This window comes from Pyrus communis, chromosome 9, assembly GCF_963583255.1.
Source record: "Pyrus communis chromosome 9, drPyrComm1.1, whole genome shotgun sequence".
Taxonomy (NCBI): Eukaryota; Viridiplantae; Streptophyta; class Magnoliopsida; order Rosales; family Rosaceae; genus Pyrus; species Pyrus communis.
Window position 1 is genome coordinate 3,830,124 of NC_084811.1, and position 25,338 is coordinate 3,855,461.

Below are 25,338 nucleotides of genomic sequence, written 5' to 3' on the forward strand. Positions count from 1 at the left end.
TTTTCCTATAAATACCTAAACCATTCATTCACCATTCCTCACAAAATTTTCACCATTCCTACACCCTTTCAATTCTCATATTTTCTTTCCTCTTTCAAAAATCTATCCTTCAATTTTTTAAATAATTTTCAAATGTCCTTGTCTACAATGAAAGGTAGGGCTTGGGCCCAAAAAGAAGATGAAGTTCTTTGCAAGGCTTATAGATGGGTGTCGGAAGATAGTGTGAGGGGGAATTGTCAAACAAATGACGGTGTTTGGACTCGTGTGTCAAAAAAATACTTAGAGTTCTATGAAGACACCATTCCAGTGAATATTTGAAACCACGAGAGTTGTTCTTTAAGATGGAAGAAACATCTTCAACCAAGTTTGAACAAATGGCATCAAGCATTGTTAGCAGCAGCAAGTACACATGAAAGCGGCACTAATTACTACAACAAAGTAAGTGTTTTCACAAATTCTTTTAAATATTTATTATATTACATTTAATTTCATAAATTAATTTCCTTTTATTTTTTTCTAGGTACGCCAAGCGGAGGAATTGTATATGGATAGCAGCTCGAAACCCTTTCAGTTTCATAGTTGTTGGGAAATTTATAAAGGATGGGTGTTATTTGAAGATCCACCACATAGAGCTCCTGTGCCGGTGTTCGGAACTGCATCCTCAGCTGCAGATATGGATGAAAATGGATCTCCAACCATTCAACAAACAAGGGTAGAAAATCTGTCTGCGGGTGAAGGTTCCATACCTAGGGCTATAGGACGAAACAAGGCTCGAAGGTTGAAGGAAAAGGGCAAGGCAAATGATGATTATGCCGCTCAACATGAAGTGGCGGCCTCATTGCGATTAATGGCGGAGCAAAATGCCCTTGAGGTGGAAGAAAGGAAAAGTAGGCATGAAGAATGGGCCAAACAAATACAAGAAGAGATGGATGATAAGAATATGGAAAGGAACACTTCAAATTACACTCCAATGAGTAAAGCCTATTTTGATAGAAAAAAAAAAAGAAATTATGACCCAGCGGCAGTTGTTTACTTCTAACTATACTCCTACAATGGCGGATGATGAAGATGATGTTGATTATGGATATTAAATTTAAGTTGTTGTAGTTTTTAAATTCAAGTTAATGTTGTTTTTAAACTTTATTTGTAATTTTTAAATTTAATTCGTCGTTTTTAAATTTAAGTTGTAGTTTTTAAATTTAAGTTGTTGTTGGATTTGAATTAAATTGTTGTAGTTTTTAAATTTAAATAATAAATTATATTTGGCCCTTTGGCCCTTGGTTAGGGACGGTTTTTTGTGATAGGGCTAAAATGAGCCCTTTGGCCCTTAGTTGGAGACGGAGGCAAATATGGTCTTATACTGTTCATTAAAATATTAATATCTTGGAGGGTCAGAGGGCTAAAACGAGCCCTCTGGCCAGCTCTTGGTTGGAGGTGGCCTAATACATTTGTCGAAATCAACTCTTGGATCTTATTAAAATAATAATGTACTTAATGTTCAATGCATCAATGTCTAGAATACATTGTCAAAATCAACTAATGGTTCTTATTAAAGTTGTAATGTATCTAACTTTCAATGCTTGATCTTATTAAAATGATAATGTATTTAGTTTTCAACGCATCAATGTCTTGAATACATTGTTTAAATCAACTAATGGTTCTTATTAAAATGATAATTGATCAAATTTCCAATGCTCGTAATGTATCTGATAATCGAAGGTGACGAGTTTTCAAGTATGTGACTTTCTAGTTACCTAAAGACTCAGGCATATGAGGGGCTAAGCTACGTTAGTGTGTCTGACTGCTTAAATCCTAGTCTAGATTCTTTTTTCGTAAATTAGAGTAGTTTAAAAAAAAATCTTGTCCCAAAAAAAAACAAAACAAAACTGTCAGTAAAAAATTGGAACAACTGTCTACCATAAACAGGCATGCGGGGATAGCTCAGTCGGGAGAGCGTCAGACTGAAGATCTGAAGGTCAGGTGTTCGATCCACCTTCACCGCAAACCATTTTTTATTTTTAATCCTTTTTACGCCTTTCTTTGGCGATGCGTGGGGCCTAATACGACAATATCCTGTGTCGTTTCCTTCAAAGCTGAGAAACTGGAGAAGGTGAGTGGCATGAAACATGACAAAAATAAAATCACTATTTAACTTTATTTTCTTTTTTGAAAAACCAGAAAGCCATTTTCTTTTGTTAAAGCAAATTCCACATCAGCTTTGTGACATCACGCGTGCTAATAATTTTGGTAAGATTTAAGAAAATTAGCTTAATTATATGTTAATTAGCTGATATTAGACCAACCATAATCCAACAACCGACTTGACAAATCATCAAACGGAATGATGGGTTAGGTGAGAATATATCTTATCCGGATCTCTTTCACCAAGATCATTAGATCAAGTGATCCGAGTCTTTAAAATTTCATCAAACTGCCAAAAATTATTATAGCTTTTATGGGGTCAAAATAAGTAGACCGTTAGATGAAATTTCAAAGGTCTGGATTACTTGATCAGGTGACCTTGGTGGAAGAGATCCGAAGATGATATCTTCTCGGGTTAGGGGGACACCATATGCATGATGTGTATTCAACGTGGACTCCAATACTTTTACCAATAATGAAAATAAAGCTCAATCATCATAAATTTTATACTTATGCCCTTTGTGTGATTAGATGTTTTTTTCTTAATTTATTAATATTAAGAAGAGCGAAAAAGATTCAAAGTTATTATAATAATTTCAAAATTTTAGAGTTTCAGATTTGGAATGTACCGATAAAAATCCAACATTAAATTTACTAGAATATTAGATCACATGCCTATGTTTAGTTGATTTGAGTTCAAATGCAAAATCTAATTACCCACCTAAAAGGGTAAAAGCAAAGCAACTTTTTAAATTTGATTAGTCAATTGCTTAGCATGACAAATTATTAGGATGTGGGAGTATCAGTTGTGCAACAAGGGCGAATCCACTAAGGGGGCGTTTGTTGCATCGGACTGTCTCGGACTGGACTAGCTGCAGGGACTAAGCTGGAATGGCTTAGACTAGACTAAGCTGGACTAGCTTAGTGAAGCGTTTGGTGCAGTGTCGGACTAAGAAGTAGGGTAATTAACAAACTATACTATTATATTATTTAATACATATTATAATATATTTTTTTATTATTGATTTAACATTTTTCTTTTTTTCTTTTCTTAAAAACTCTACTCTCTCTGGAAACTTCTCACTTCTCCTCATTGGCTCTGTCCCAATCCCTCCTTATCACCCTCCTTCTCCCTCTCTGTCTCTATATCTCTCTTCGTCCCCAAACTTGTTTTCTCTATCAAAATTGTTTGCAGAGATGACTGGAGCAAAGGATTTCCATTGCAAGTCTACAACAGTGTTTCGTTCATCTGTGCGATATGGGCAACAGTTAATAAATTTTTTTTTTCTTTCAATTTTGGTGGTTAGAGTTTGAGATTAGGCGGTGGGTGTGTCCGCGCGGTTGTGAGCTGCAGTTGTCCCCCTGACTCGGGCCACGGAAGAGCAAGCGTCGCCGACTGCATGGCCACGGTTACAGTGCCGTAGAAGAAAGAATGGAAAGCCCAGGGAATGGAAGTTGGGATTTAGCAAGGGGAAGCTCGGGTCTTGCTGTCGGCCTCGTCTTCATATTAGTCCCACTTAATACGTAGCAAAAGCTCGGGACTCGTTAACGAGGTTTAGCGAAGCGGAGACCGCCTCCTAGTCGAGGCGAGTCTCATTTACTTTAGTCCAGGCCCTTACCAAACGTAGGATTATAATTCTACTTAAGCCAGTCCAAGCCTGTCCTACTTAAGGAGGTGTAACAAACACCCCCTAAGGGACTAGATGCGTTCGAGGGGGAAAAGCCCTTTAGAGACTCTATGATAGTCATGTAGAAAATTTAGTCGTGATCACCAAGTGTTTGATGAATATGATGGGAAAAACGTCCACATGTGTCGAAGTTTCAACAAGTTTCAACATCATGGCTCCTCAGATGGTGACAAACACATTATTTCTATTGATTCCGCGATATTCCCATTATTTTTGTTAATTCTTTTTATAAACTTCACATTTAAGTTTCCTAAATTATGATTATTGAATATTTCCTAAATTATGATTATTGAATACACGATGACGTAACGTGACATTACTTCCAACATGGAAAATGCCTCTTATAGTGGACAAGTGTAAACAATAACATATGATCAATCATGCAACGTGCAAGGGAGTGTGAACTACTTTATATACTTTTTCAAAGATCAACATGCTTATTTTATTTTTATCAAAAAGCATAAATCAATTCATCTCAAATTTCACTCCGGGAGTTGGTGAACCCCCAAATAACCCACCCCCATGCACTTACTCTTTGGATCTTTTCCTTTAAATTCACCGAATCAAGAAATTAATGCTATTGAAATTTGATCTAACGACTACAAACAGGGACTCACTTTAAAAGTTATGATAATTTTAGTTGTTGGATCAAATTTCAATAGTACATATCTCTTAATTTAATGGATTAGGAGGAAGGGATCCGGAGAGGATCTCTTTTCCACTTACAATACACTATTAATTCCAAAAAGTTAAAAAATAATAATTAATCAAAATACCAAAAGTAATAATTTAGAAAAAGAAAAGAAACTGGTGATGAGTTTCTATAAGAGTAATGTTAGGGGGATAAAATTTGTAAACTAAGCACGTTTATCAACACTTAATAATAATCCAATCATTAACTTCTATGTTATTTAGTTTGCACATTTACTCTCCATAGTATTACCCTTTCTATAAAGGCTTTTTATTCAAAATAGTTTTTGAGATTGACATAATTCTTTATTTGGTCGTTGAGATATAAAATCAATAGAATTGATCCCTCATATTGTCTACTGCCAATCATTTGGTCATGGGAGTAATCTCAGTTAAATTGAGAGTAGTTTTGTCAAATCAACCCTCCCTTTGAATTAGTGGTTTCCTCAATTTAATAAATATTTTTCACAAAATGATTGACGTAGGATATTGATTTTAAATCTCTGAGATCAAATGAGAAATTATGTTAATCTCATAAACTATTTTGAATAAAAAAACGCTCTAAAAATTAGGTGTAAACAAAAAAGATACTGCAAATACATACTTACACGAACAAAGGATCAAAACCAAATCGGACGGACTGTCGCTTTACTTCACCGACTCCCTCCAATCCCAGCCCTCAATCTACCCTCATCCAACGGCCGTAATCTTCAGCCTCCCACGTCATCACCAAAAACAAAGCTTAACCGTCAATTCCCAGAGACTCCAAAAAATATGAACAAAAAAAAGCGGTGAAAAATTGAAAAACAAGTGGAGTGTAACCTGACTCTGTGTTTAAGCAACCACTATCAGAACCCTCCTCTGTCTATAAATAAAGCCCGGAGGTCTCGGATTCGGTGTGGCAAAGATTCGAGCTTTCAGGCAGCGAGACACCGGGAACAACCTGAACCTCAAGACCCAGGACTCAGATTTCCGCTTTTAGCAAGTAAGCACTTTTGAGAAGCTCAACATTTCATGCAAATGCTTTTGCTTTTCTTGTTTTTGAGTTGTATTTTCTGTTAGGTGCTGTAAGCCGTTCGGATCTCGCCCTCTGCAGTTTAAATTAATGTAAAGTAGAATATCGATTGTATTATAAGTTGAGCAGTTGGGTTTTGTTTTTTTAAGATTTGGGTTACTGGGTTTTTTTGTAAGAACTTGACTACTCAGGATGAGTATGAATTCCTATTCAAAACTCTTGATGTTTTAATCATAGAGCTATGTGTTTATGATCAAAACCGTTCATACAAGATCATATCTGTAAAAAATAAATTAAAACTAGGTAATCTATTGTAGCAAATACATAGACGGTTTGTAATACTTTTACCAATATCATTCATTTGTTTTTAAACAATTTTACGATTAAACGACCTTAGTTTTAATTAATTTCTTGCAAAGACGATCTTTATATGGTGATTTATAATATGAACGGTTCTGATTATATACACGAAGTTCTATAAATAGACAACGAACAATTTTGAGAAATTTTGAGCAGAAGTTCCTACTCATCTTTAATTAGCCATTGTTCTTCTTATAATTGCTTTTGTTGGGTGCGTTCAATTTGTGTTTGTAATGATGTCTATGTTTTTAGCTTCTTTAGGCTCATTTGGTGTCTAGGTATTGTTGGATTGGACAACGAACTAGATTTTGTGTATATAAGCACGAAATGGACGTTAACTTCCAAATCTTGTCCAAGTTGAAGGGAGAAGATGAATTGGTTATGAAAACAACTTATCCCTTCCGCCTTTGTAGAATTGGGAGGAATAAGTTTTCTTCGTGAATAAATCCATCTTTAAGTCGGACATGATTTGGAAGTTGACGTCCATTCTCTAGATCCGAGTTCGGATTTTCGATCATTTCTATAAGATGTGGTTAACGGAACATTCTCCGGTTGATAGAGTTCAGCTACTGCTGAATTATATGGTGAGGTACTTATTAACTCTGATTCTGTTTTTTGTTGCAGCTTGTAAGAATGGAAGACACCTTCCTGTTTACTTCGGAGTCCGTGAACGAGGGACACCCCGATAAACTCTGTGATCAGATTTCTGATGCAGTGCTCGACGCCTGCCTCGAACAAGACCCCGACAGCAAAGTTGCCTGCGAGACTTGCACCAAGACGAACATGGTCATGGTCTTCGGAGAGATTACAACCAAAGCCAAAGTGGACTACGAGAAGATTGTGCGAGACACCTGCCGTACAATTGGATTTGTTTCAGATGATGTTGGTCTTGATGCTGACAACTGCAAGGTCTTGGTTAACATCGAGCAACAGAGCCCTGATATCGCCCAGGGCGTTCACGGCCACTTGACCAAGCGGCCTGAGGAGATTGGTGCGGGTGACCAGGGTCACATGTTTGGTTATGCCACTGATGAGACCCCTGAGCTTATGCCTCTGAGCCATGTTCTTGCCACCAAGCTTGGTGCCCGTCTCACTGAAGTTCGCAAGAATGGAACCTTGCCGTGGCTGAGACCTGATGGCAAGACGCAAGTCACTGTTGAATACTACAATGACCATGGCGCTATGGTTCCAATCCGTGTCCACACGGTTCTCATTTCAACTCAGCATGACGAAACTGTTACCAACGACGAGATTGCTGCTGACCTCAAAGAGCATGTTATCAAGCCTGTTGTTCCTGAGAAGTACCTAGACGAGAAGACTATTTTCCATCTCAACCCATCAGGTCGATTTGTCATTGGTGGACCGCACGGTGATGCTGGCCTCACTGGCCGCAAAATCATCATTGACACCTACGGTGGTTGGGGAGCTCATGGTGGTGGTGCCTTCTCCGGCAAGGACCCTACCAAGGTAGACAGGAGTGGTGCCTACATTGTTAGGCAGGCTGCTAAGAGCATTGTCGCCAATGGTCTTGCTCGCAGGTGCATAGTGCAGGTCTCGTATGCCATTGGTGTTCCCGAGCCACTATCAGTGTTTGTTGACAGTTATGGCACCGGAAAGATTCCTGACAAGGAGATTCTTAAACTAGTAAAGGAGAACTTTGATTTCAGGCCCGGGATGATTGCGATTAACCTCGATCTCAAGCGGGGCAGGTACTTGAAAACGGCTGCTTACGGACACTTCGGTAGGGATGACCCTGACTTCTCATGGGAAGTGGTGAAGCCATTGAAGTGGGAAAAGCCCCAAGAGTAGAACAAGTGCTTTTCCTCTCTGCTTGCAGTTGATCAATAATCTGCTTCTTCCGAGCAGCCGGTTTTCGAAATCAAGAGTCTTGCTTTTGCTTTTTCTTGTAATTGTCTTTCCCTTATCTTTTTTTCCACTTGAAATATTTCAATTTGGCATGTTTGGATCACATTATACAAGATGTATTGAATTCTGAGTCTTGGTGTATGAAAACATATAGAAAAAAAGCTGGTTTCTTATTAGCTGCAAGGCAACTTCAATGTGTTATTGCATTTGTTTGGTAAAAAAAAAATCAAAATTATGATACATTATTATTAAGCTAAGGAATTAACGGATTTGAATCTTATGCGGATTTTTCATATTCTATTAATTATATCAGATTCGAATTTTTGTTACTTCTTGTGGCATTGCTTACACTATTTTTCCTTGGCTTTTGAGCCAAAATGGTTCTTGAAATTTGCATAACATATCACTTTGGTGCTTGAGATTGAAAATCAATAGAAATGGTCCTTGAGATTGTCCACCATCCATTATTTTGGTCCTTCCGTTAAGTGTCCCAAAGCTCTTGCCCGAAAGTTTGGGCAATTTTCAAAGCTTCATAACTTAATCGTTTCTTAACCAAATTTGACCCATAATATATTAAAGTGAAGATAGGAAAGTGTAGAACAAGATTATACCATTTGGAAGCCCAATGATTGCCGGAGATAGCCGAAAAATAGCCTGAAAGGTGACTGGTCTGCGAGAAAACTGGAAAACTCGCCGAAAACTAGGTAAAATTTAAACGTTTATAACTTCTTCTACCCAATGAAATTGAGTGATTCAAAAACGAAAATAATACTTCTTGACAAGACGAAGAGCATGGTACCTTTTTCGATGGATAAATCGCCGTGGTTTGGCCGGAAAACAGCTTAAAAGTGGCTGTCTTGGTCTTGAGTTAGCCACTTACACTGTTTTTCCTCTTTGTTTGTTCTCTTCCTCGGTGAGGTTTGGTTTTACGTTCTCCTCATATGTATTTATCTATTATAAAAGAACATAGGTGTTCCTTTGGTCATCTGATGACAAAGAAATATATGATCACTTACCATTGAATTTGACATCAAGGGTGGAGAACACATGGATGTACTTTAATTGTTTTAGTTTTGTTATAGCATCTATAATGGCCTCCAGTTTAGATGGACAGCCCGGCAAATAGACAATCTCAACTCTTGATATCAAATCTAACGGTAGGTGACCATGTATTGTTCCTTACTCACAAGGCGACCAAGAAAACGAGACGGGGGCAATTTCATCCACCAAATTTGAAGAGCAAATCACTCTGTACATAAACCCCCTACTGTTTTGGGTTTTTCACAAACACCACCACTTACATACACAAACAATATATTTCTCCATCTACAAAAAATAACAAAAACAAAGGAAAAAAAAAGGAGGGGAAAAAATGAATAGATCATCCCTCTTCCCCATCAACCCCTTCTACCACATATGTCCTAATAGCATCAGCTCAGAGTCTCAGACAGACAAACCCAACAATTAAGAGTAGAAAAAAAAAAAAAAAATTTAAGAATTAACCTCACTTTCTATATTTCCGAGATCCTTAAACGAATCACTGGGTTATTACGTTCGTTGGTAGCCTTTGCTCTCTGATCTTGAACCCGGATAATCACTGCGATCGGTATCTGAATTTTCGCGCTGGGAATCAATGTCCGCGCTATCTCCTTCAGTTCTTCGGTGCCTTCGATCCTGAACATTGAGAAGAAAACTTGTTTTCAGAAGACATGTGATATCATCTCTTTGTATAAAAGTTAACAAAGCCTGGATCTTATGTGGATGAAAACAAAATGGTTAAGACCATGGGAGAACGAAATGTAACATGCGGAGAGAGATTTTGACAGAATATTGAGCGATTAAAACGCGCGAAAAGGTTTCTTTTGCATGGGAAAAACATTTTGGTCCTTTGAATCGAAATTCAACTCGGAAGACAGCTTAAAATCCAACAGAAATTGTGTTCTAGAGATAGAATGAAAATCTAACCTCTCTTGGTATAGGATATTCCTCGGACTCAAGCATACGGACAACTTGGCTCATCTTGGGTCTTTTTTCAGAATCTGGATCAACGCACCTCAAAGCAGTCAAGAGGGCTCGTTTCAGGGCTCTTGTTGATGGTCTCACCTCAATGTTTGGGTCTACCACTTCTTCGGATCTTCTGCTTCCAACCATCATTTTTAGCCAATCAACCAGATTCACCTGTGAGCATTAAGACTACATGTCAAACAAAATTCCACAAACAGCAAAATAAAATAGTGATCAAACGATTGACATTGCAACATTAAAGTTCTATTGCCATTTCTGTCTGTTGAGTATCGAAGTCAAATGTAAACCCCTACCAGATCACCCCTAGGGTAAGCTCAGCAGTTTGTCAGAAAAGTACACGAAAGTTTAGGCTTTTACAAATCCAGAACCAGGCCAAGTATATTTAATAGGAAAAAACAGAACCAAAGCGATTCAGAAGGGTCAATTTTAGGGAGGACCTATGTTGGGCTAAACAATCTGGACACTCCTAAGCATATTTAGACTGTAAAATTTCTGATAGTAACCGTTGTCATTCACTACATAATATGTATTTTCAAAAGACATTCACTACTTAGTACAAAAAATAAATCCAACCTGCATCAAACACTTATGATTCTATGTTGACAAAAATGTGGTATCTTAGGATGGTTAGAGTGCATACCTCATGAGCAGGGCGACCATAGTCCACAGGGTCCCTTCCAGTAATTGCCTCTAAGAGCAAAACCCCAAAGCTATATACATCGCTCTTTTCATTCAAAAGTCCGGTATTAGCATATTCAGGGGCCACATACCTGAAATTTTTTGGAAGCAGGGACAAGCATTACACGAGAAATAATTAATTATCAGCATCAGTTATCAACTTACTCTGCACATCTAAAACCAAAAGACACAAGATTGCTTAAGGGCCAAAACAAGTCGTGCTCAAGAAAGTATACTAACCCGAAAGTTCCCATAACACGCGTTGTCACATGACTAGTTCCTGCACCCAGCAGCTTGGCCAGCCCAAAATCAGATACCTTGGAATTGAAGTCTTCATCAATCAATATATTGCTTGATTTAATGTCTCGGTGTATAACTTTTGGTTCAATGGCCTCATGTAAATAGGCAAGACTGCAACAAGTATATCTCATCAAGTGAAACTAGAAAACCTGGAAAAAAGAAAGTACTTGTGTAGGTTATTGGACTTACGCTTTTGCGGTCCCAAGGAGAACCTTTATGCGGGCTTCCCAAGTGAGATATCCATGGTGACGCATTGCTCCGTGAAGCCACTGCTCCAAGTTTCCATTGTTGACATACTCATAGACCAAAATCCTGAAATTTTGAAATGCAAGTGAGAACAGTGATTATATACTCAACACACTTCTCAGATACCAAGGCCACAAAAAACCAATTAAAAGAAAATGGTACCTATGAGTTCCTTCGACGCAGTATCCCAGGAGGCGAACTAAATTCTTGTGGCGTACATGGCCAATTGCTTCAACTTCCACCCTGAATTCTTTCTCTGCTTGGCCTCTAAAGACATTATAACAGTTTAGGTTACAAGTTCATGAAACCAAGAATGGTGAATGGACAAACCACAATGGATTCAAGGTACATTCGTTTTTAAACTCACAGGTTGTTTAGGATCTTTTTAACTGCCACTGGAGTCCCATTGATGAGATGTCCCCTGTAAACAACTCCATATCCACCTTCACCAAGGACATTGTCCTTTGCAAACCGGTTTGTTGCAAGCTCAAGGTCCCTTAATGTAAACCAGTGTCCCCAACCCAAATGCGAGAATTCAGGCAGGCCAACTAGAGGAGACGGGGTGGTTATTGGATAAGATGATGAAGGCTTATGTCCTGTAACGGTGCTGGAACTCCCCTCTTCTCCAGATTGGGACAGGATACCGTCGTTTTCTAAATGATTAAATGAACCTGACTGGCTGCTATTCTCTCCATTCTTCGATTTTCCCATATCCAGATGGACCATGATCTTATCTGATCCTTTGTCACTAGATTTGTCATGAATGGTGAGAAGAATTCCATCACGAGGAGCAAACTCCCTAGCAGATACTTGCTCAACCCGAACTTCCTTAATCTCTTTTGAGACAGTTGGGATTTGACTAAGGGGAATCTTGTCCCTAGCTTTCCTCGATTTCTTACGCCAAGTAAGACACATTGATAGCACAGTGAGGATGACTATGATAAACAGTGCAACAGCAATTCCAATTACTTCCCAGACTTTTAGATTAAAAATGGGAGTTTTCTTGGATAACTCTGATTGGAGATCAGAAGCCATTCTATCAGCTACCAACAAGCCTACACGTACACAGAAGAATCTCACATCAAAATTTATTCTGATTCATCATTCATATCACTGTAAAAAAAAATTCAAAATCTATTCTTTCAATCCATTGCAGCATCTAGAGATTAATAAAATACAAAGCTAGTAAATTTTTTCACCAATTCCACAAATATATATACACACACATATATAAACGCAATAAAGGAGTCAACCTTGACATGCTACCAGCTTAAATTTCACTACAATCATTTTACCACCAACATAAACAACAATTCACAAGTAATTGGAATTGTAAATTCACTCACTTACCTCTCTGAGATGGAACTCAAAAGAGCAATCTTGAAAAGCCAGATCTTTGAAACCCCTTCAGCATTCTTTATCCTAAAACAAGGCACAATTCCCAGATCTATAAACCAGAAAACCCAGAAACACACACCAAGAAAACCTCTCAAGGAACCCAAAAGATCCCACTTTTCAATAAAATTAATTAAAAAAATCAAATATATAACAGTAAAACTCAAATCCCTTTGTGGGTTTTCACTGTGGGCCAAAAGTGTGTCTGAATCTAAGTTCGGAAAGAGCTTTCAGGCACCCAAACTAATCCATCTCAAAAACCCACACCCAAAAGCAACCAGAAAACTCCTGCCTGTGCAAAATTGTAAAGGGTCATGAAAAAAAAAAAAAAAGATCTTTGTGAGTGGGTGGGGATATAAGAAGAAAGGGTGGAGTTATCAGCGGTAGGTGGTGAGTTTAGAGTTTTTAAGACTCACTCACTCACTGCTCAGAGTTGCCTTCCAAAAACATAATACAAACAGTAAAAGGGATGCATGGAATTCTGTGATGTTAAAAGGTACCGCGATTTTCCTGATTTGTTTTTGAAACATGACTGATTGGATTTTACCAGTAATTTACTTTATAATTATTTTTCTCTTTTTATCATTATTATGTATTTATTTTTTATAATTTATTGTTGTATCTGTGTAGTTGATTATAAATTTATGATTGTCGAATCTCAACCGTTTACTTGGTCAAGTCAAACATGTCACCTGAGTTCAAAGTTTACAAACTTGGATATGGAACTGTTAGAATTCTTACGTGCAAGTCTGGGCAATTACTGAATTTTGGTTAAGTGAACTTTTTAAGATCTTTTTGTCAACTCATGTCTTTAGCATAATATTTTATAATATTTGTATAAAAATTGACGTTAAATTATTAGGTGACAAAAAATTATAAGGAGTCGCAGTTCCCTAGCGTTTCTCATTTTGAAATCTTATATAAGGCCGTCTGTCAACAGTTGTCTTCATCCTTATCACATAAAAAGTCCACATGAACTAATTAACAAAACCTGGATCAGATATAAACTGTGGATCATCAGTGCAACTACTTGTTTTGTTTCTAATTTGCTATGGATTGTGATTTTCCTAGGAAAATCACTTATTGTCAATCTTTTTATGTCTGTCTTTCTTCTCACATGATGCATCATAGGAGGAGACAAACTAACGCTAAAAACGTACAACACATTCCATGTATGTGTTTAATTCAAAATAAGATATTGATGGCTTGGTTCTATTTAGTGACGATTTATCTAGGCCAAACCAAACCAAAAAAAAATCCAGTTGATTTGATTTTTTGGCACATTTGACATTTTAATGGTCAAAACTAAACCAAATTGTGTACCAATAAATGTGCATTTTAGACAGTTCAACTGGTTTGATGTCCACCCCTAATAACCGCGATGTAATTGATGATTTAATTAAGTCAAAATTTTGAGAAGTTCTTTCCAAGAGATTAAGAAAAAGAAAAGGTGTTCATGGATTTTGAATATAAATCTTGATGATGATTGTTAAAACTGGTTCAATGTGCCAGATCAGGGGTTGGAGCACTAATGCAACCGTAAGAACCAACATCATGTGGGTTTTAGTAAAGTCTTGGTCTTCTATAATTATATCCAACAAAACAGAAGAGAGCAAAGTCTTTTATTTGTTTAAAGCTACTATACGTTATAAATTTTGTAAATCATGTTGCCTTAAAAAAATTATCTAAACAAACTTCCAGTTGCTCAGTTGAGAATGACCGAGATAACGATGTTAGCGATGCGAACGACGACAGTGCAATTGAATATTTAATATTTTGGTAACAATGTTTATAATCAGACTAATTTTTTTATTAATAGGACTTCGATCTTTACTACTAATGTCAATTTAACGTTGTTAAGATGTCGTTGATATTTGGTTGATATATCTTTGTCAGTCCATGTCAATCAACCATATTGCGCATGGGAGAAAAACTCGGGTTGTCTCGCCACCCAATCTTTTTATGCATAAGCTATATTTTCTTCCTTTTCGTTGAAGTCATTTTTTTGGGGTAAAAATTGTAATCACTTTTTCAATGAGTATATATGTCGATCATAGTTGTGTCTCTCTCAAATAAAAAGAAAAAAAACCTTGTACTAAACATTCACTTTTTGTTTGTTTGTTTGTGCCAACCAACATTCATTTGTTTAAAGAGTAGTTGAAAAAAATGAAGTATTTATTTTTCACTTACTCTAATCGAATTTAGATTACAAGAAACTATTCATAATCTGATTTTCAGATGAAATAAAAAGGAAAACACCACATGTCATCATATAATTGGAGGAACTATAGAAAAAAAAAATTCCTTCAATTGTGTAATGGCATGTGGTGTTTTACCTTACAAGCACATTGAAAAATCTTTCCACGAAAGAGTTGGAAGGCTGTGTATTAATAGAGTGTAGGTCACATGGAAATGAATACCTATTAATACAAGGATAAAGACTGAGGGGGAAATTAGATACAACTCCAACAACCTCACATAATAAAGAAATTGGATTAAATGCAATTATCCGCAACTAAAACATTTCAGAATATATTACACATATCCCGAAATACTAGCCATCAAAATAAAAGCAATTCAAATTAAAAATGGCAGACCCAAATTAAGTGTCATCAAATCAAATTCTACCTGCAATCGGAGAAATTTGCAGAGACACAAAAGGCAGACCCGAAAACAGCAGAAAAACAAAAGGCGTACGTTTTGGTGGTTTTTGGGGGTTAGAACTAAGAAAGGCACTGCCAACAAGAAACATAATCCAGGGAAAACTTGTCGGCTAAGAGTTATTAATTTGTACTAATTAAAAACACATATTGAATTTGTTCACCTCATCTTTCTATATCAACTAACTTCTTTCATATCTTACTTCTTCGAAGAGATCCATCACTCTTGCTGAAGTACATTTACATGCATGGACCCCAAATTAATTTCAACATTGATCTATCAAATTTACAGAAAATTGCTTTCTCTAATTTAGTTTTGTGATATAGAAGCAATATTCTACACTAAATTCATCTAAAACTGTGAAAATGAGAGTTTGAACTTGAGTGCAGAGAGAAACATTGCTTTAATCAACTTGACTACGTCCAAGTCTACTGTTTCCTTAATTTATTTTAACTGCAAATAAGTAGTCGAGCCCTTCGCATAGCTACCAAAGTTATGACCATGTCCAATCATATAAGCATAGAAGTAGAATATTGGTGCTTTTATTTAGGCATTAGGGTTTCCAACAAATTATATGAAGTTTTATTTCATCGATGCTACCGTAACTTTTCGTTGTCGACACTCTCGACCCTGGTTGAACAATTGTTTGTTCCTAACTTGGCAAAAGAAGCCACCTGAAACAATATATTTGGATTATGGCAATTGTACGTATATGTTCATTTGTTAGGTGGATGCATGGTTACGTCTAAAACGTGCATGCATTGAAATCTTTGTACGTAGATACAGCATTTGCCCTAGCTAATATAACGGTGGATATAAATTTGGATTTATATATTTGGTTTCTTCTCGTGTGGGCATGAACTACATGACATTTACCTAATTAATTAGTTAAAGCTAACCATATATGTGCCAACCTTCCTTTATTTAATAGGTTTTCATCTCTTATCCCTTGATTGACATGCCAAAGTTCTTATGAGCACAATGATCATCATGATTCATCACTATAATTAATAACCACAACATTAAATTTCCATGCATTATGTGGAACGGACTCGAAGCAGTGGCTTTGGTCCTTTAGGTGTGTTATATCCTACCACATTCAAGGAAATTTTTATTTTTAGGTACCCTAGTTGGCCTTATCGAGACATTTTTTTAGTGTGTCAAATTCTTATTTTCACCAATGTGGAATTATTCTCAATAAATACTATGTCGTTGATTAAAGAGATATATCATATATGTGAATGTAATTGCTTTCATGCAGTAATGTAGGAAGCGACGTCTCTCTAAATATTTTGCCCTAGACCACACGCAACTTGTGAGTCGTATGCTGAAAAAACTACAATTACAACTTGTTTCAGTTAATTATGATGATCCGCATGATTAATGTGAAGGTGATTTATTTGTTTTGGTCTGACCTGATAGATTGTGAAATTGCTCATTAATCTCATTATTCTATTCTACGTGTATATATGCATGCATTAATCTCATTGTATATCCAATTTAAATTTTAATTATAAATTGTCTTTTTTCTTATTGTATAATTAAATCAAGTACAAGATGAAAGTAGTACTAAAACTAAAATTTATAAATAAACTCACATCCAATTATTAAACATTTATTATTGTGTAATCTTTGTTCAAAGTTCTATTCTGGCTAAAACCTTAAGTGTTGTCAAAGAGAATAACAAGCTCTTTTTTACGTGTAAATGGTGATTTTAATTAAAGTTTTGAATTCTCCAAATAAGATATCAATCGATTTATGATATATTTTTTTATTCGATTTCATAGTACACCTTCGACAAGAGTATATAAGGTACATCATTTTCTCAAAGATACCCATGGCTTCCTCGACCAGGCCATGATCATAGCTTTATACACGACTGCATCATCAGATCCAGGTGACTGACTGAAGGCCATCCTTGAACTTTCAATATCCCCACATTTTGCATATGCATCGCACTTAAAATTGCGAAAATTTTGGTTTTGTGAAGATAATTTAGGTAGTAAATTTGGGTGTAAAGATAAATTTTATATGAATGTGAGTTTAAAATTTTATATGAATGTGAGTTTAAAGAGATATTTATAGCTTGATTAAAATTAATGTAGATTTGGAGAGTAAATTGAGCGTAAATGTCACGTGAGTTCAAATAAATGAATCAGGAAATGTAATCAAGGCACGACTTTTGGTCCACCTAAAGGCCCTTTTGTAAATTCTAAAGTTATAATTCTGTGGACAGAGATAGTAAGGATCAAGCAATCCGAATCACTCAAATTGAATTGGACCTTTTCTACTAACTCATTCTGTTGGCCAATCTCGCGCAAACCAAGGACTTCGATCTCTCTTTCATACAAACCAAGAGGCCAAATTTTCTGATCTTTAGACTCCAAATAGTAAAGTCCGAAGAGGATTCAAAATCATAATTTTGTAACCATGCATGCATGTTAACATATTTGACTAAATCATTTATTGTCCGGACAGATCCAAATTCATACTTTTGTAACCATGCATGACTAAATCACTCTACATATCATATGAATTGTTGCATATGCGTCATAGATTGCACAAAAGTATGCAGCTTTTCAACCATTTGGTTGGTCCATTGAGTAAGGTGTTGATGAAAATATATAAAATAATCATAAATTCAGGGTTTTTTTTGTTTGATATATTTTTTTGTTTGATATACTAACAAATTTGGAATTTACTTTATCTTCAAATTATCCAATGAGGGAGAAATCTTGCGGTATGGTACAGTTACAGTTTCAGAATGTGAGTAGCCCGTTAACTGGTTGTATGTATTGTGTCGATTTACCAACTGGTCACATCCCGTATACCCACAAAATTTCTTACATTGTAGAAAGCCCCTTGTATATGTACGTAGGAGCCTAGGAGGTGAACTTTTCTTTTGTTTGTCGCAAAATAAAAGAAAGAGACGTGGCATCCAATATATTAACTTATTAAGGTGCATTAAGATACTGCAAAACGAGCTATTGATGACAATTAATCCTGAGCAACTGAGAAATTATGAGAATTAATATAATATGGGTGGCTAATCAACATAATCCATAAACGTTGAAAAAGAAATCCTAACAAAAAGTGACTTGAAAGATATCGATTGGTACCCTGAAATTACAGGTTCAGCTAATCATAACACTCATCTCAATTAGTATTTTTAAATCAAATAATTAGATACATCTTGTGCCCTATCCACACCATTTTATAATAAAGATAACTTGCAAATTAATAAGTTTGGTATTATTCAATATAATATATAATTGTGTAGGGTTTTGTGATTGACTTAGCATGGGTGGTTAGCTGGTAGCCTGGTACCACATGCTGAAATTCTTGGAACTTTGACATATATCTAGAGCTGGAAAAAAATTTCTGATAAACTCAAACCCGAACCGAAAATTACCGAACCCGAAATCGAATTATACTGAAAATGGAAAAATCGAAATTGAAAATAACTGAAAGTTTTGGTGTCATATCTGGTTTCTATTAAGGATTTGTTAGGTAATCCCCAACCTTACCGAAATAGTTTTAAATATAACTTTATATTTAATTAAACTAGTATTAACTGTTGAATTTGGTTGCAATTGAATCTCCGTTTAAACTCAACTCTTCTCTCGACCTTACCTCAGTATCTCACTCCCTCTCTCTCGACCTCCCCTCACTTTCTTCTCCGGCTGTCAAAATGCCAGCCACACCACACCACACCACTCTCCGCCCTCAATCGCACCGCAATTGCTAAAATCTCGAACCCAATCACCACCACCACTCTGTTGGTTGTCTCTCTCCCTCTCGTTATAAACGGCGGCCAGCAACCACCACTTCGTCTCTCCATCTCTCTCTCTCTCTTCTTCATAGTAAGTACTATTTACAAACTGTGGATAAGGATTTTGATTTCTAATAGAGAGGAGGATTCTCTCCTCTCCTAATCTCTATTCTCTTCTCTCTCCTCATATTTGAACGGTCACGATTAAGCCACGTCAACATTTTATATTGATTTTGTTTTATAGAGACAATAAGACAAAAAGCAATGTGTGAGAGGAGAGGAGAGAAGGAGATGAGAAAAGGAGGGGAGAGAATCCTACTCCTTCTAATAGGGGATGAATTTTAGAATTTAGAGTTTTAACTTGGGATAAATTACTAGGGCATGGAATGAATTTCAGGGTTAGAATTTGTACATGGGAATTAAGGTTTTATTTTCAAACTCGCTGTGATGAATTTCAGAATTTTTTTAATTTAGGGAATGAGTTGAATTTTAGGGTTTAAGAATTTGATGGTTGTTGTTGTTTCTTGTTTACAACTATTGGCCGTTGCTAAAATTTGAATCCTCTCTCAAGTTGAAGCAATTTGAATCCTCCTGCAATTTCTTTTTTTATTTCCTTCTACTTTTTTGATATGCATTTACCGAACCGACTCTAAATACCAAAATTATTTAGGTTTAATTTACCGAATTTCTGAAAACCGAAAATTACGGTTTAGTATCGGTATAGATTTTCAATTTCCAAACTTGTTCGATTTGGTTTTTGGTTCGGTTATCAAGCCAAAATCAGGACTATATATATCATATATGGTCTAATTTGATACCACTTTTAATGAAATAAAGGCATTAGTAGTTTTGAAAAAAAACATTATATGTATTTTGAATTGAAAATCAAACAAAGAGGAAAAAAACTAAAGGATTAGGTGAGTCGAACTTTTCAATACTCATAAGGCTTGGTTGTCGATATACTCTTAGCCTTATTCTCTTAACCTCAAAATGGTCAGAAAGAATTAAGACCCCAAAATTTAGTCATCAATTATAAAGTGAACTACTTTCTTTCCGCTTATAGTGAGTTGAAATGACTTCCCGATACTCTATTAAAATAATTACAAGCACATACAATGAATCAAGCCAAATTGAATAAGTATTGATGAATTAAATGAATCAAATTACACATCAAGGGGTTAATAGTGATTCATAATACAACATTATCCAAAATCCACATATATATATATATATATATTGGTTAGGTGGCTGTGTTGTGTCTAATTGTCCCTTCCAAGTGATTCGAAATCGAATTATAAATCTTAATTAATAACAAGTGAACTTAACAAGTGAACAAAAATAAAGATTTGACGCTGATAGTGGGACAGACCGAGTGTAAATGTTTGTAAGTAAAGTTCTTGATTGATTGCTTCATGTGACACCCAAATGATTGAAATTTGAAGGGCTCTAAATTATCTCTCGTTTTTTTAATGAAATATCTGGTTCATTTTTTAGAATCTCGGCTATACGAAAAAAGTTTATTAATATAAAACAAGAAGAAATTATACCTAATCAAGGTGGTGATTAAATATCGATATTAATTATGTTCCAAACAATTTTGAGTTTTATTTTGAACCCAAATCTTCTTTGGATTCTCAAAAACTGAGCCTAATGATTAAATGATCCGGACAGTTGAAATTTGATCCAACAGTTACAATTATTATAACTTTTAGAGGGACCCCCTGTTTGTAGCCTTGGATCAAATTTTAACAGCTCGGATCATTTGATCCTTAGGCTCAGTTTTTGAGAATCCGGAGAGAATCTAGGTTCTTTTATTTTACTACCATCTATATTTGCAGGATTCCAAGGGAGCAGCAACTGCTAGGAAATTACCCTTGACATTTTTGACTATTTCATGCCCTCTTGATTGTTTTTACTCTACTCCTTAAAATTTCGATCTCCCTGAGTTATATGATCATGTATATTATATTAAGCACCATACAGTCGAAACTATAAGAAAGTAACCAAACAAGAGTGAAAATGGGTAAAAACCAAAATCAACAAATAAGCGAATGAGTTGTGATGGCTGATGAGAGACAATGTGCTCTAAAACAGGAGGTACATCCTCTTTTATCTGTAACATTTACGTGACACATGATAACTGTTGTTGATATAAAAAGATACATTCTAGTGGCACTAGAAATTATTCTATGAAATTCATGAATGATACTAAACAACAAATGCCGTGACGAAAGCACATAAGATGCCCCTTGGGGTAAATGCACAAAATTTAAGAAACAAAAAACAGAACGAAGAAATAAGTGAACAAGTAGTGCGGGAGATATATGGTGTAGAAGATATATCTTTTTGGAAGAATGTACCCCAATACCAGAGATATATCCTCTTATATTTGCAACACTCATTATGTGACACGTAATGAGTGTTGTAGACACAAAAAGATATATTCCGGTGACACGATAGATTATCTCATGAATTGTTAAACAATGTTAAACAACAAATGCCATGAGAGTAGCTAACATTAACGGCTGATTAGTTTACATGATTAGCAATTTTTTTCCTAACAAAGAAAGTGATTAATTGCTACTACCAAAAGAATATACTCAAACACACAAGGAAAGTGATACATGGTTTGTTGGGCTGCTCCAAATCAAAGCCCATTTAAGAGCTAAAAGACAACACCAAATTAAAATATTTATGTTGGGCCTTTTGGAAAATGGATCTCCTTTACGGGTCAACAATAATGACAACAAAACGCACCGTTTGAACCATCTCTCTCCCATGTCTGTCTCCGTTAAACGCAACATTTCAGCTCTCTGTTCCCGCCCGAAATACGTAGCGTTCAAATCTCTCTCTCTCTCTCTCTCTCTCATGGACTTAGTTACAGGTACTCGGAGAAAACCCTAATTTCCTCCATTTCTCAACTCAATCTCTATTAGTGAAGCAACACATTTCAGGTGATACAGTCACCGGTCGACAGCAACAAGGCGAAGCGATTTACCGGAGAAGAAAGCTCCCAGAACCCACTCAAGATTTAGAACCCCCGTATGTACAAAACCAATCTCTTTTGGTTTTTAGAAATCGAAAAATTTTCTAAATTTGTGCTCTCAATGCGTTTGTGATAATGTGTGTTCATAGAAAGCAATGGTGTTCGACTCGCTATGTTGGAGGAAGGGTGAGTGTGGCGGGCGGCCTTTGATGCTGCTGCTGGAGCTCTCGTCAGGAATACCAGTTGGACTCGCTCCCTTTCGGCAAGGTTCGTTTCGAATCCCCCATCTTCTCTCTTTGATTCTCCGGTTCGATTCTTCCAGGATTGCTATTGAACTTGTTGTGTGTATATGTATTGCCCTTGAATTTTGAGCTCTTGGGTTTGTGTGTATTATGAATTTATGGTTATCTTGTTGACTTTCGGCCTGATTCGAATGTTTCTGTTATTTGAGACTCTTGAGCCATTTTTTCACAGAAGTTGATACTGGTTATCTGGTATTTTGGGCTCAAGAACTATTTGACAGAAAGTGATCAACGGATGTTAATTGGCCACATCACCCAAATTTTGGGGGTTTTGATTTCATCCACTTGTTTTGTGGCTTCCATCACACACTTTCTACTGTTACTTTGGTATATGAATTTTCGTGCAAGAGGGTAATCTCTCTTCTTTGGTTCGTTGCACAGCAGCTGCACTTTTGGGTTGGTTCTGCTTTTTGGTCCCTTTTGTTTGATGGTATTAATCTCTATGTAATAGCTGCCCTTTGATCTCTTTTCTGCATTTATCTGCGAGCAAGAATCTAAGCATTGTTCTTGGATCATCTGTGTGAGAGTTGATTTGGAACCTGGGTTCTGGTTTGTTTGGGATTTGGGACCTTACAGGAATTTCTCCGCGGTCTCCGAACTGGACGTAGGCTAATGCCTAACCAGTATTGTGATTGCTTGGGTTTCTGTATTTTTCATATTTTTGCCTTGCTTTATCGATCTGACGTACCTTTTGTTTTTGCTTCGGGGTTATGTGATTTGGGTTTGCTTAGTATGTGATTAGTGGTGAGAGGATGCCTTGGCTAGCACCCATTTGCTTGATTTCTAACAAGCTTTTAACTTCTGTAACTTTTGCTTAAGTAATATAACTACTATGTCATCCCAGATTTTGATTTGTTTTTCCATTTTTTTTGTGCATGATAGAGGAAGGACAAGTATTGCCATTGGTGCTTGCTTTGAATATCATCCTCCACAGAAGGAGCCTAAAAGAAGAGGAAAAATAAAGGAAAAAGATCTTCTTCCCAAAGTATATCTCTTTTCCTCTTTAAAGAAAATTTGTTTTTAGTTTTACAGTGTTTCAAAAAACTCGTCTTGGGGCGCGCCTAGATGGCCTTGTAGGCAAGGTGATAGTATTTTCACCCTTGTGTTGTGAGAGTCAATGAAATACTAGTCTACGCTGGGGCACATCTCAGGTGTTTGACTGGGCATCCTTTTTTTTAAGTTATAGAAATTTGGAATTTTTTGAGTTGCAGAGCTTGCCCGGTGAAGAAGATGAAGACAACTAGGGCTTTTTTTTTTTTTTTTTTTTTTTTTTTTTTTTCTGAATTTTTTTTTTTAATTTTTTTATTACCCCACTTTGCTGATATTTATTTATCCCACCATCTTCCTTTCTGTTTATTTTCGTTTTTCTATTCTTTTAATTATCCCACTTTGCTCACATATGTTACCCACTTTGAGGATATTTATTTACATCACCATCTTCATTTCTATTTTCATTTTTCTATACTTTTAATTACCCACTTTGCTCACATTTATTACCCATTTTGGCGATATTTATGTACTTTCAAGAGGTTGATGCCTTTAATTTGTTGGTGGAAAGCCCCTCTCCCAAACCTACTACATGGGTTGCCGGCAACCCGGCAGATGCTGCTGCATTACCCAAATTTTGCTCACCATTAGATAAATGGTTATTCAAGAAGTTCAATTTCACTTTTGTCCCTTCTAGCACATTGTCTAAGATACTACAAACTTCAGCCATTCGACCTTTGTCCTTGGAACCCGTTGGTGGTAGGAATTTCACATCTTCAAGTTTGAAAACCCCGCAAAACTATTCTAAATTCAGTTCTCGCTTGCCCTATACACAAAGCATATTGGACTTCAGTTCGGCTGAATTAATTTTGTGTTCGTGAGAGTGGAACCAAAGAATCAATGGCCGATGCAGGCAATGATGTTTGTGAAGATATAGAAGCTTCTGTAAAGAAACTCTCTCTGGCATCATCTTCATCCGATAGTAAACAGTTGGATCCATTTGGTGCACTATTAAGATTATGTGGCCAGTCAGCTCCCTTATAATTTGGGGATGTGTTCTCTACGTACTGGTAAGTTCCTTATTTGGAATGTGTATGCATTTACAAATTGATTTTTTGTTAATAATGTTTAATTTGATCCTGCTTTCATAAGCTGACAAAAGATGATCATTTCTTGAAACAGTGACCTAGAAAAGATTAACAAAATTGGTGAAGGAACATTTGGAGAAGCTTTCATGGCTCGTAGGGGAGGTGCAAAAGGTACTTAGTTCAATAATATGGTTTCTAGTGAAGGGATCTGTCGCTTTGTTGAATGATACCGTAATGTGGTTACTGTGCTCCAGACATCTAAAGAAATGCTAGAAGAGGTTATCCTTTCCCGCACTCTTAACTGCTTAAGAGGACATGATAGTGATGCTCCAAATGCTTGCACTGCATTTATCGAAACAATAGAGTACGTATTTACTCTAAATTCTTCTTTTTACAACTGCTTAAGACTATTGAATTTGTATTATGCAGTAAGGTCTATAGACTTTTTTTGAAACGACTAACATTTGAACACATTGAACAATGCGATTTGGTTTGAAAAATGAAATTATTATTAGTTTACTTGAATGATCTTTCAGTTGCAAGGTTTTTATTTTGTTGTCTTTCTGTCATCTGATTCTGAATCTCCCATAGTGCGAGAGTGCCAAGGTTCTTACGATGCTGCCTTGATCAAAACATGGAAGGACTGGGATGAGAAGTGTGGTTCGGAAAACGATCACCCCAAGGCATTTCCAGATAACCAGGTTTTTCCTTCTCTACTTTGATTCGTCGGAGTAATTTTTCATAAGATTTGGTGATCTTCTAGAGTAAAAATAAATTTTATATTATGAGGTTAATGTTACTTACGTAGGTTTATATTGCAACTCACAATTTGGCATACAGTGCTATGTCGTGTTTGTTTTAGAAAATGGTGGCGAACATCTTGAAAGCTTTGTACTTCTGAACATTGATGAAGCACGGAGTTGATTGGTCCAGGTAAATTATATGTTAAAACAGGATTCTAGAGGTGATTCCTGAAGCTTTGATTTGTTATTAAATGATTGCATAACCGTTCCAGGTTACAGCTTCCCTTGCCGTGGCTGAAGCTGCATATGAGTTGAGCACCGTGATCTTCACTGGTATGGTTATTTTTGTGTCTATGCTCTATCATAGTGACACTGGAATTGCTGGCTTGGGAAT

General features: G+C 36.3%; 2 protein-coding genes and 1 non-coding gene across 3 annotated transcripts; 2 read left to right on the top strand and 1 right to left on the bottom strand.

Moving 5' to 3' along the window:
* The first annotated feature begins 1,930 nt into the window (after nucleotides 1–1,930).
* TRNAF-GAA (transfer RNA phenylalanine (anticodon GAA)) lies at nucleotides 1,931–2,003 on the top strand. Its single transcript has one exon. It is a non-coding gene; the product is annotated as a tRNA-Phe (tRNA).
* Nucleotides 2,004–5,319: 3,316 nt separating this feature from the next.
* On the top strand, nucleotides 5,320–8,041 carry LOC137744931 (S-adenosylmethionine synthase 2-like). Its single transcript, XM_068484749.1, has 2 exons — nucleotides 5,320–5,505; nucleotides 6,520–8,041. Exon 2 carries the CDS (start codon nucleotides 6,529–6,531, stop codon nucleotides 7,702–7,704), a length of 1,176 nt encoding a protein of 391 aa, XP_068340850.1. The 5' UTR covers nucleotides 5,320–5,505; nucleotides 6,520–6,528; the 3' UTR covers nucleotides 7,705–8,041.
* An 868-nt stretch (nucleotides 8,042–8,909) lies between these two features.
* Nucleotides 8,910–12,919, bottom strand: LOC137744930 (probable receptor-like protein kinase At5g18500). Its single transcript, XM_068484748.1, has 8 exons — nucleotides 12,361–12,919; nucleotides 11,378–12,065; nucleotides 11,173–11,277; nucleotides 10,954–11,076; nucleotides 10,705–10,875; nucleotides 10,427–10,556; nucleotides 9,727–9,939; nucleotides 8,910–9,435 (listed from the first exon to the last, which is right to left on the bottom strand). Exons 2-8 carry the CDS (start codon nucleotides 12,043–12,045, stop codon nucleotides 9,310–9,312), a joined length of 1,536 nt encoding a protein of 511 aa, XP_068340849.1. The 5' UTR covers nucleotides 12,046–12,065; nucleotides 12,361–12,919; the 3' UTR covers nucleotides 8,910–9,309.
* Nucleotides 12,920–25,338: the final 12,419 nt, after the last annotated feature.

Excerpts from the sequence above, each read along its gene's own strand:
- LOC137744931 (XM_068484749.1), top strand. The coding sequence starts at position 6,529 with ATGGAAGACACCTTCCTGTTTACTTCGGAGTCCGTGAACGAGGGACAC.
- LOC137744930 (XM_068484748.1), bottom strand. The coding sequence starts at position 12,045 with ATGGCTTCTGATCTCCAATCAGAGTTATCCAAGAAAACTCCCATTTTT. Across the intron at positions 11,077-11,172 it reads TGCGTCGAAGGAACTCATAG|GATTTTGGTCTATGAGTATG; the intron begins GTACCATTTTCT and ends TCAAAATTTCAG. Across the intron at positions 9,436-9,726 it reads AATATCCTATACCAAGAGAG|GATCGAAGGCACCGAAGAAC; the intron begins GTTAGATTTTCA and ends CTCAATGTTCAG.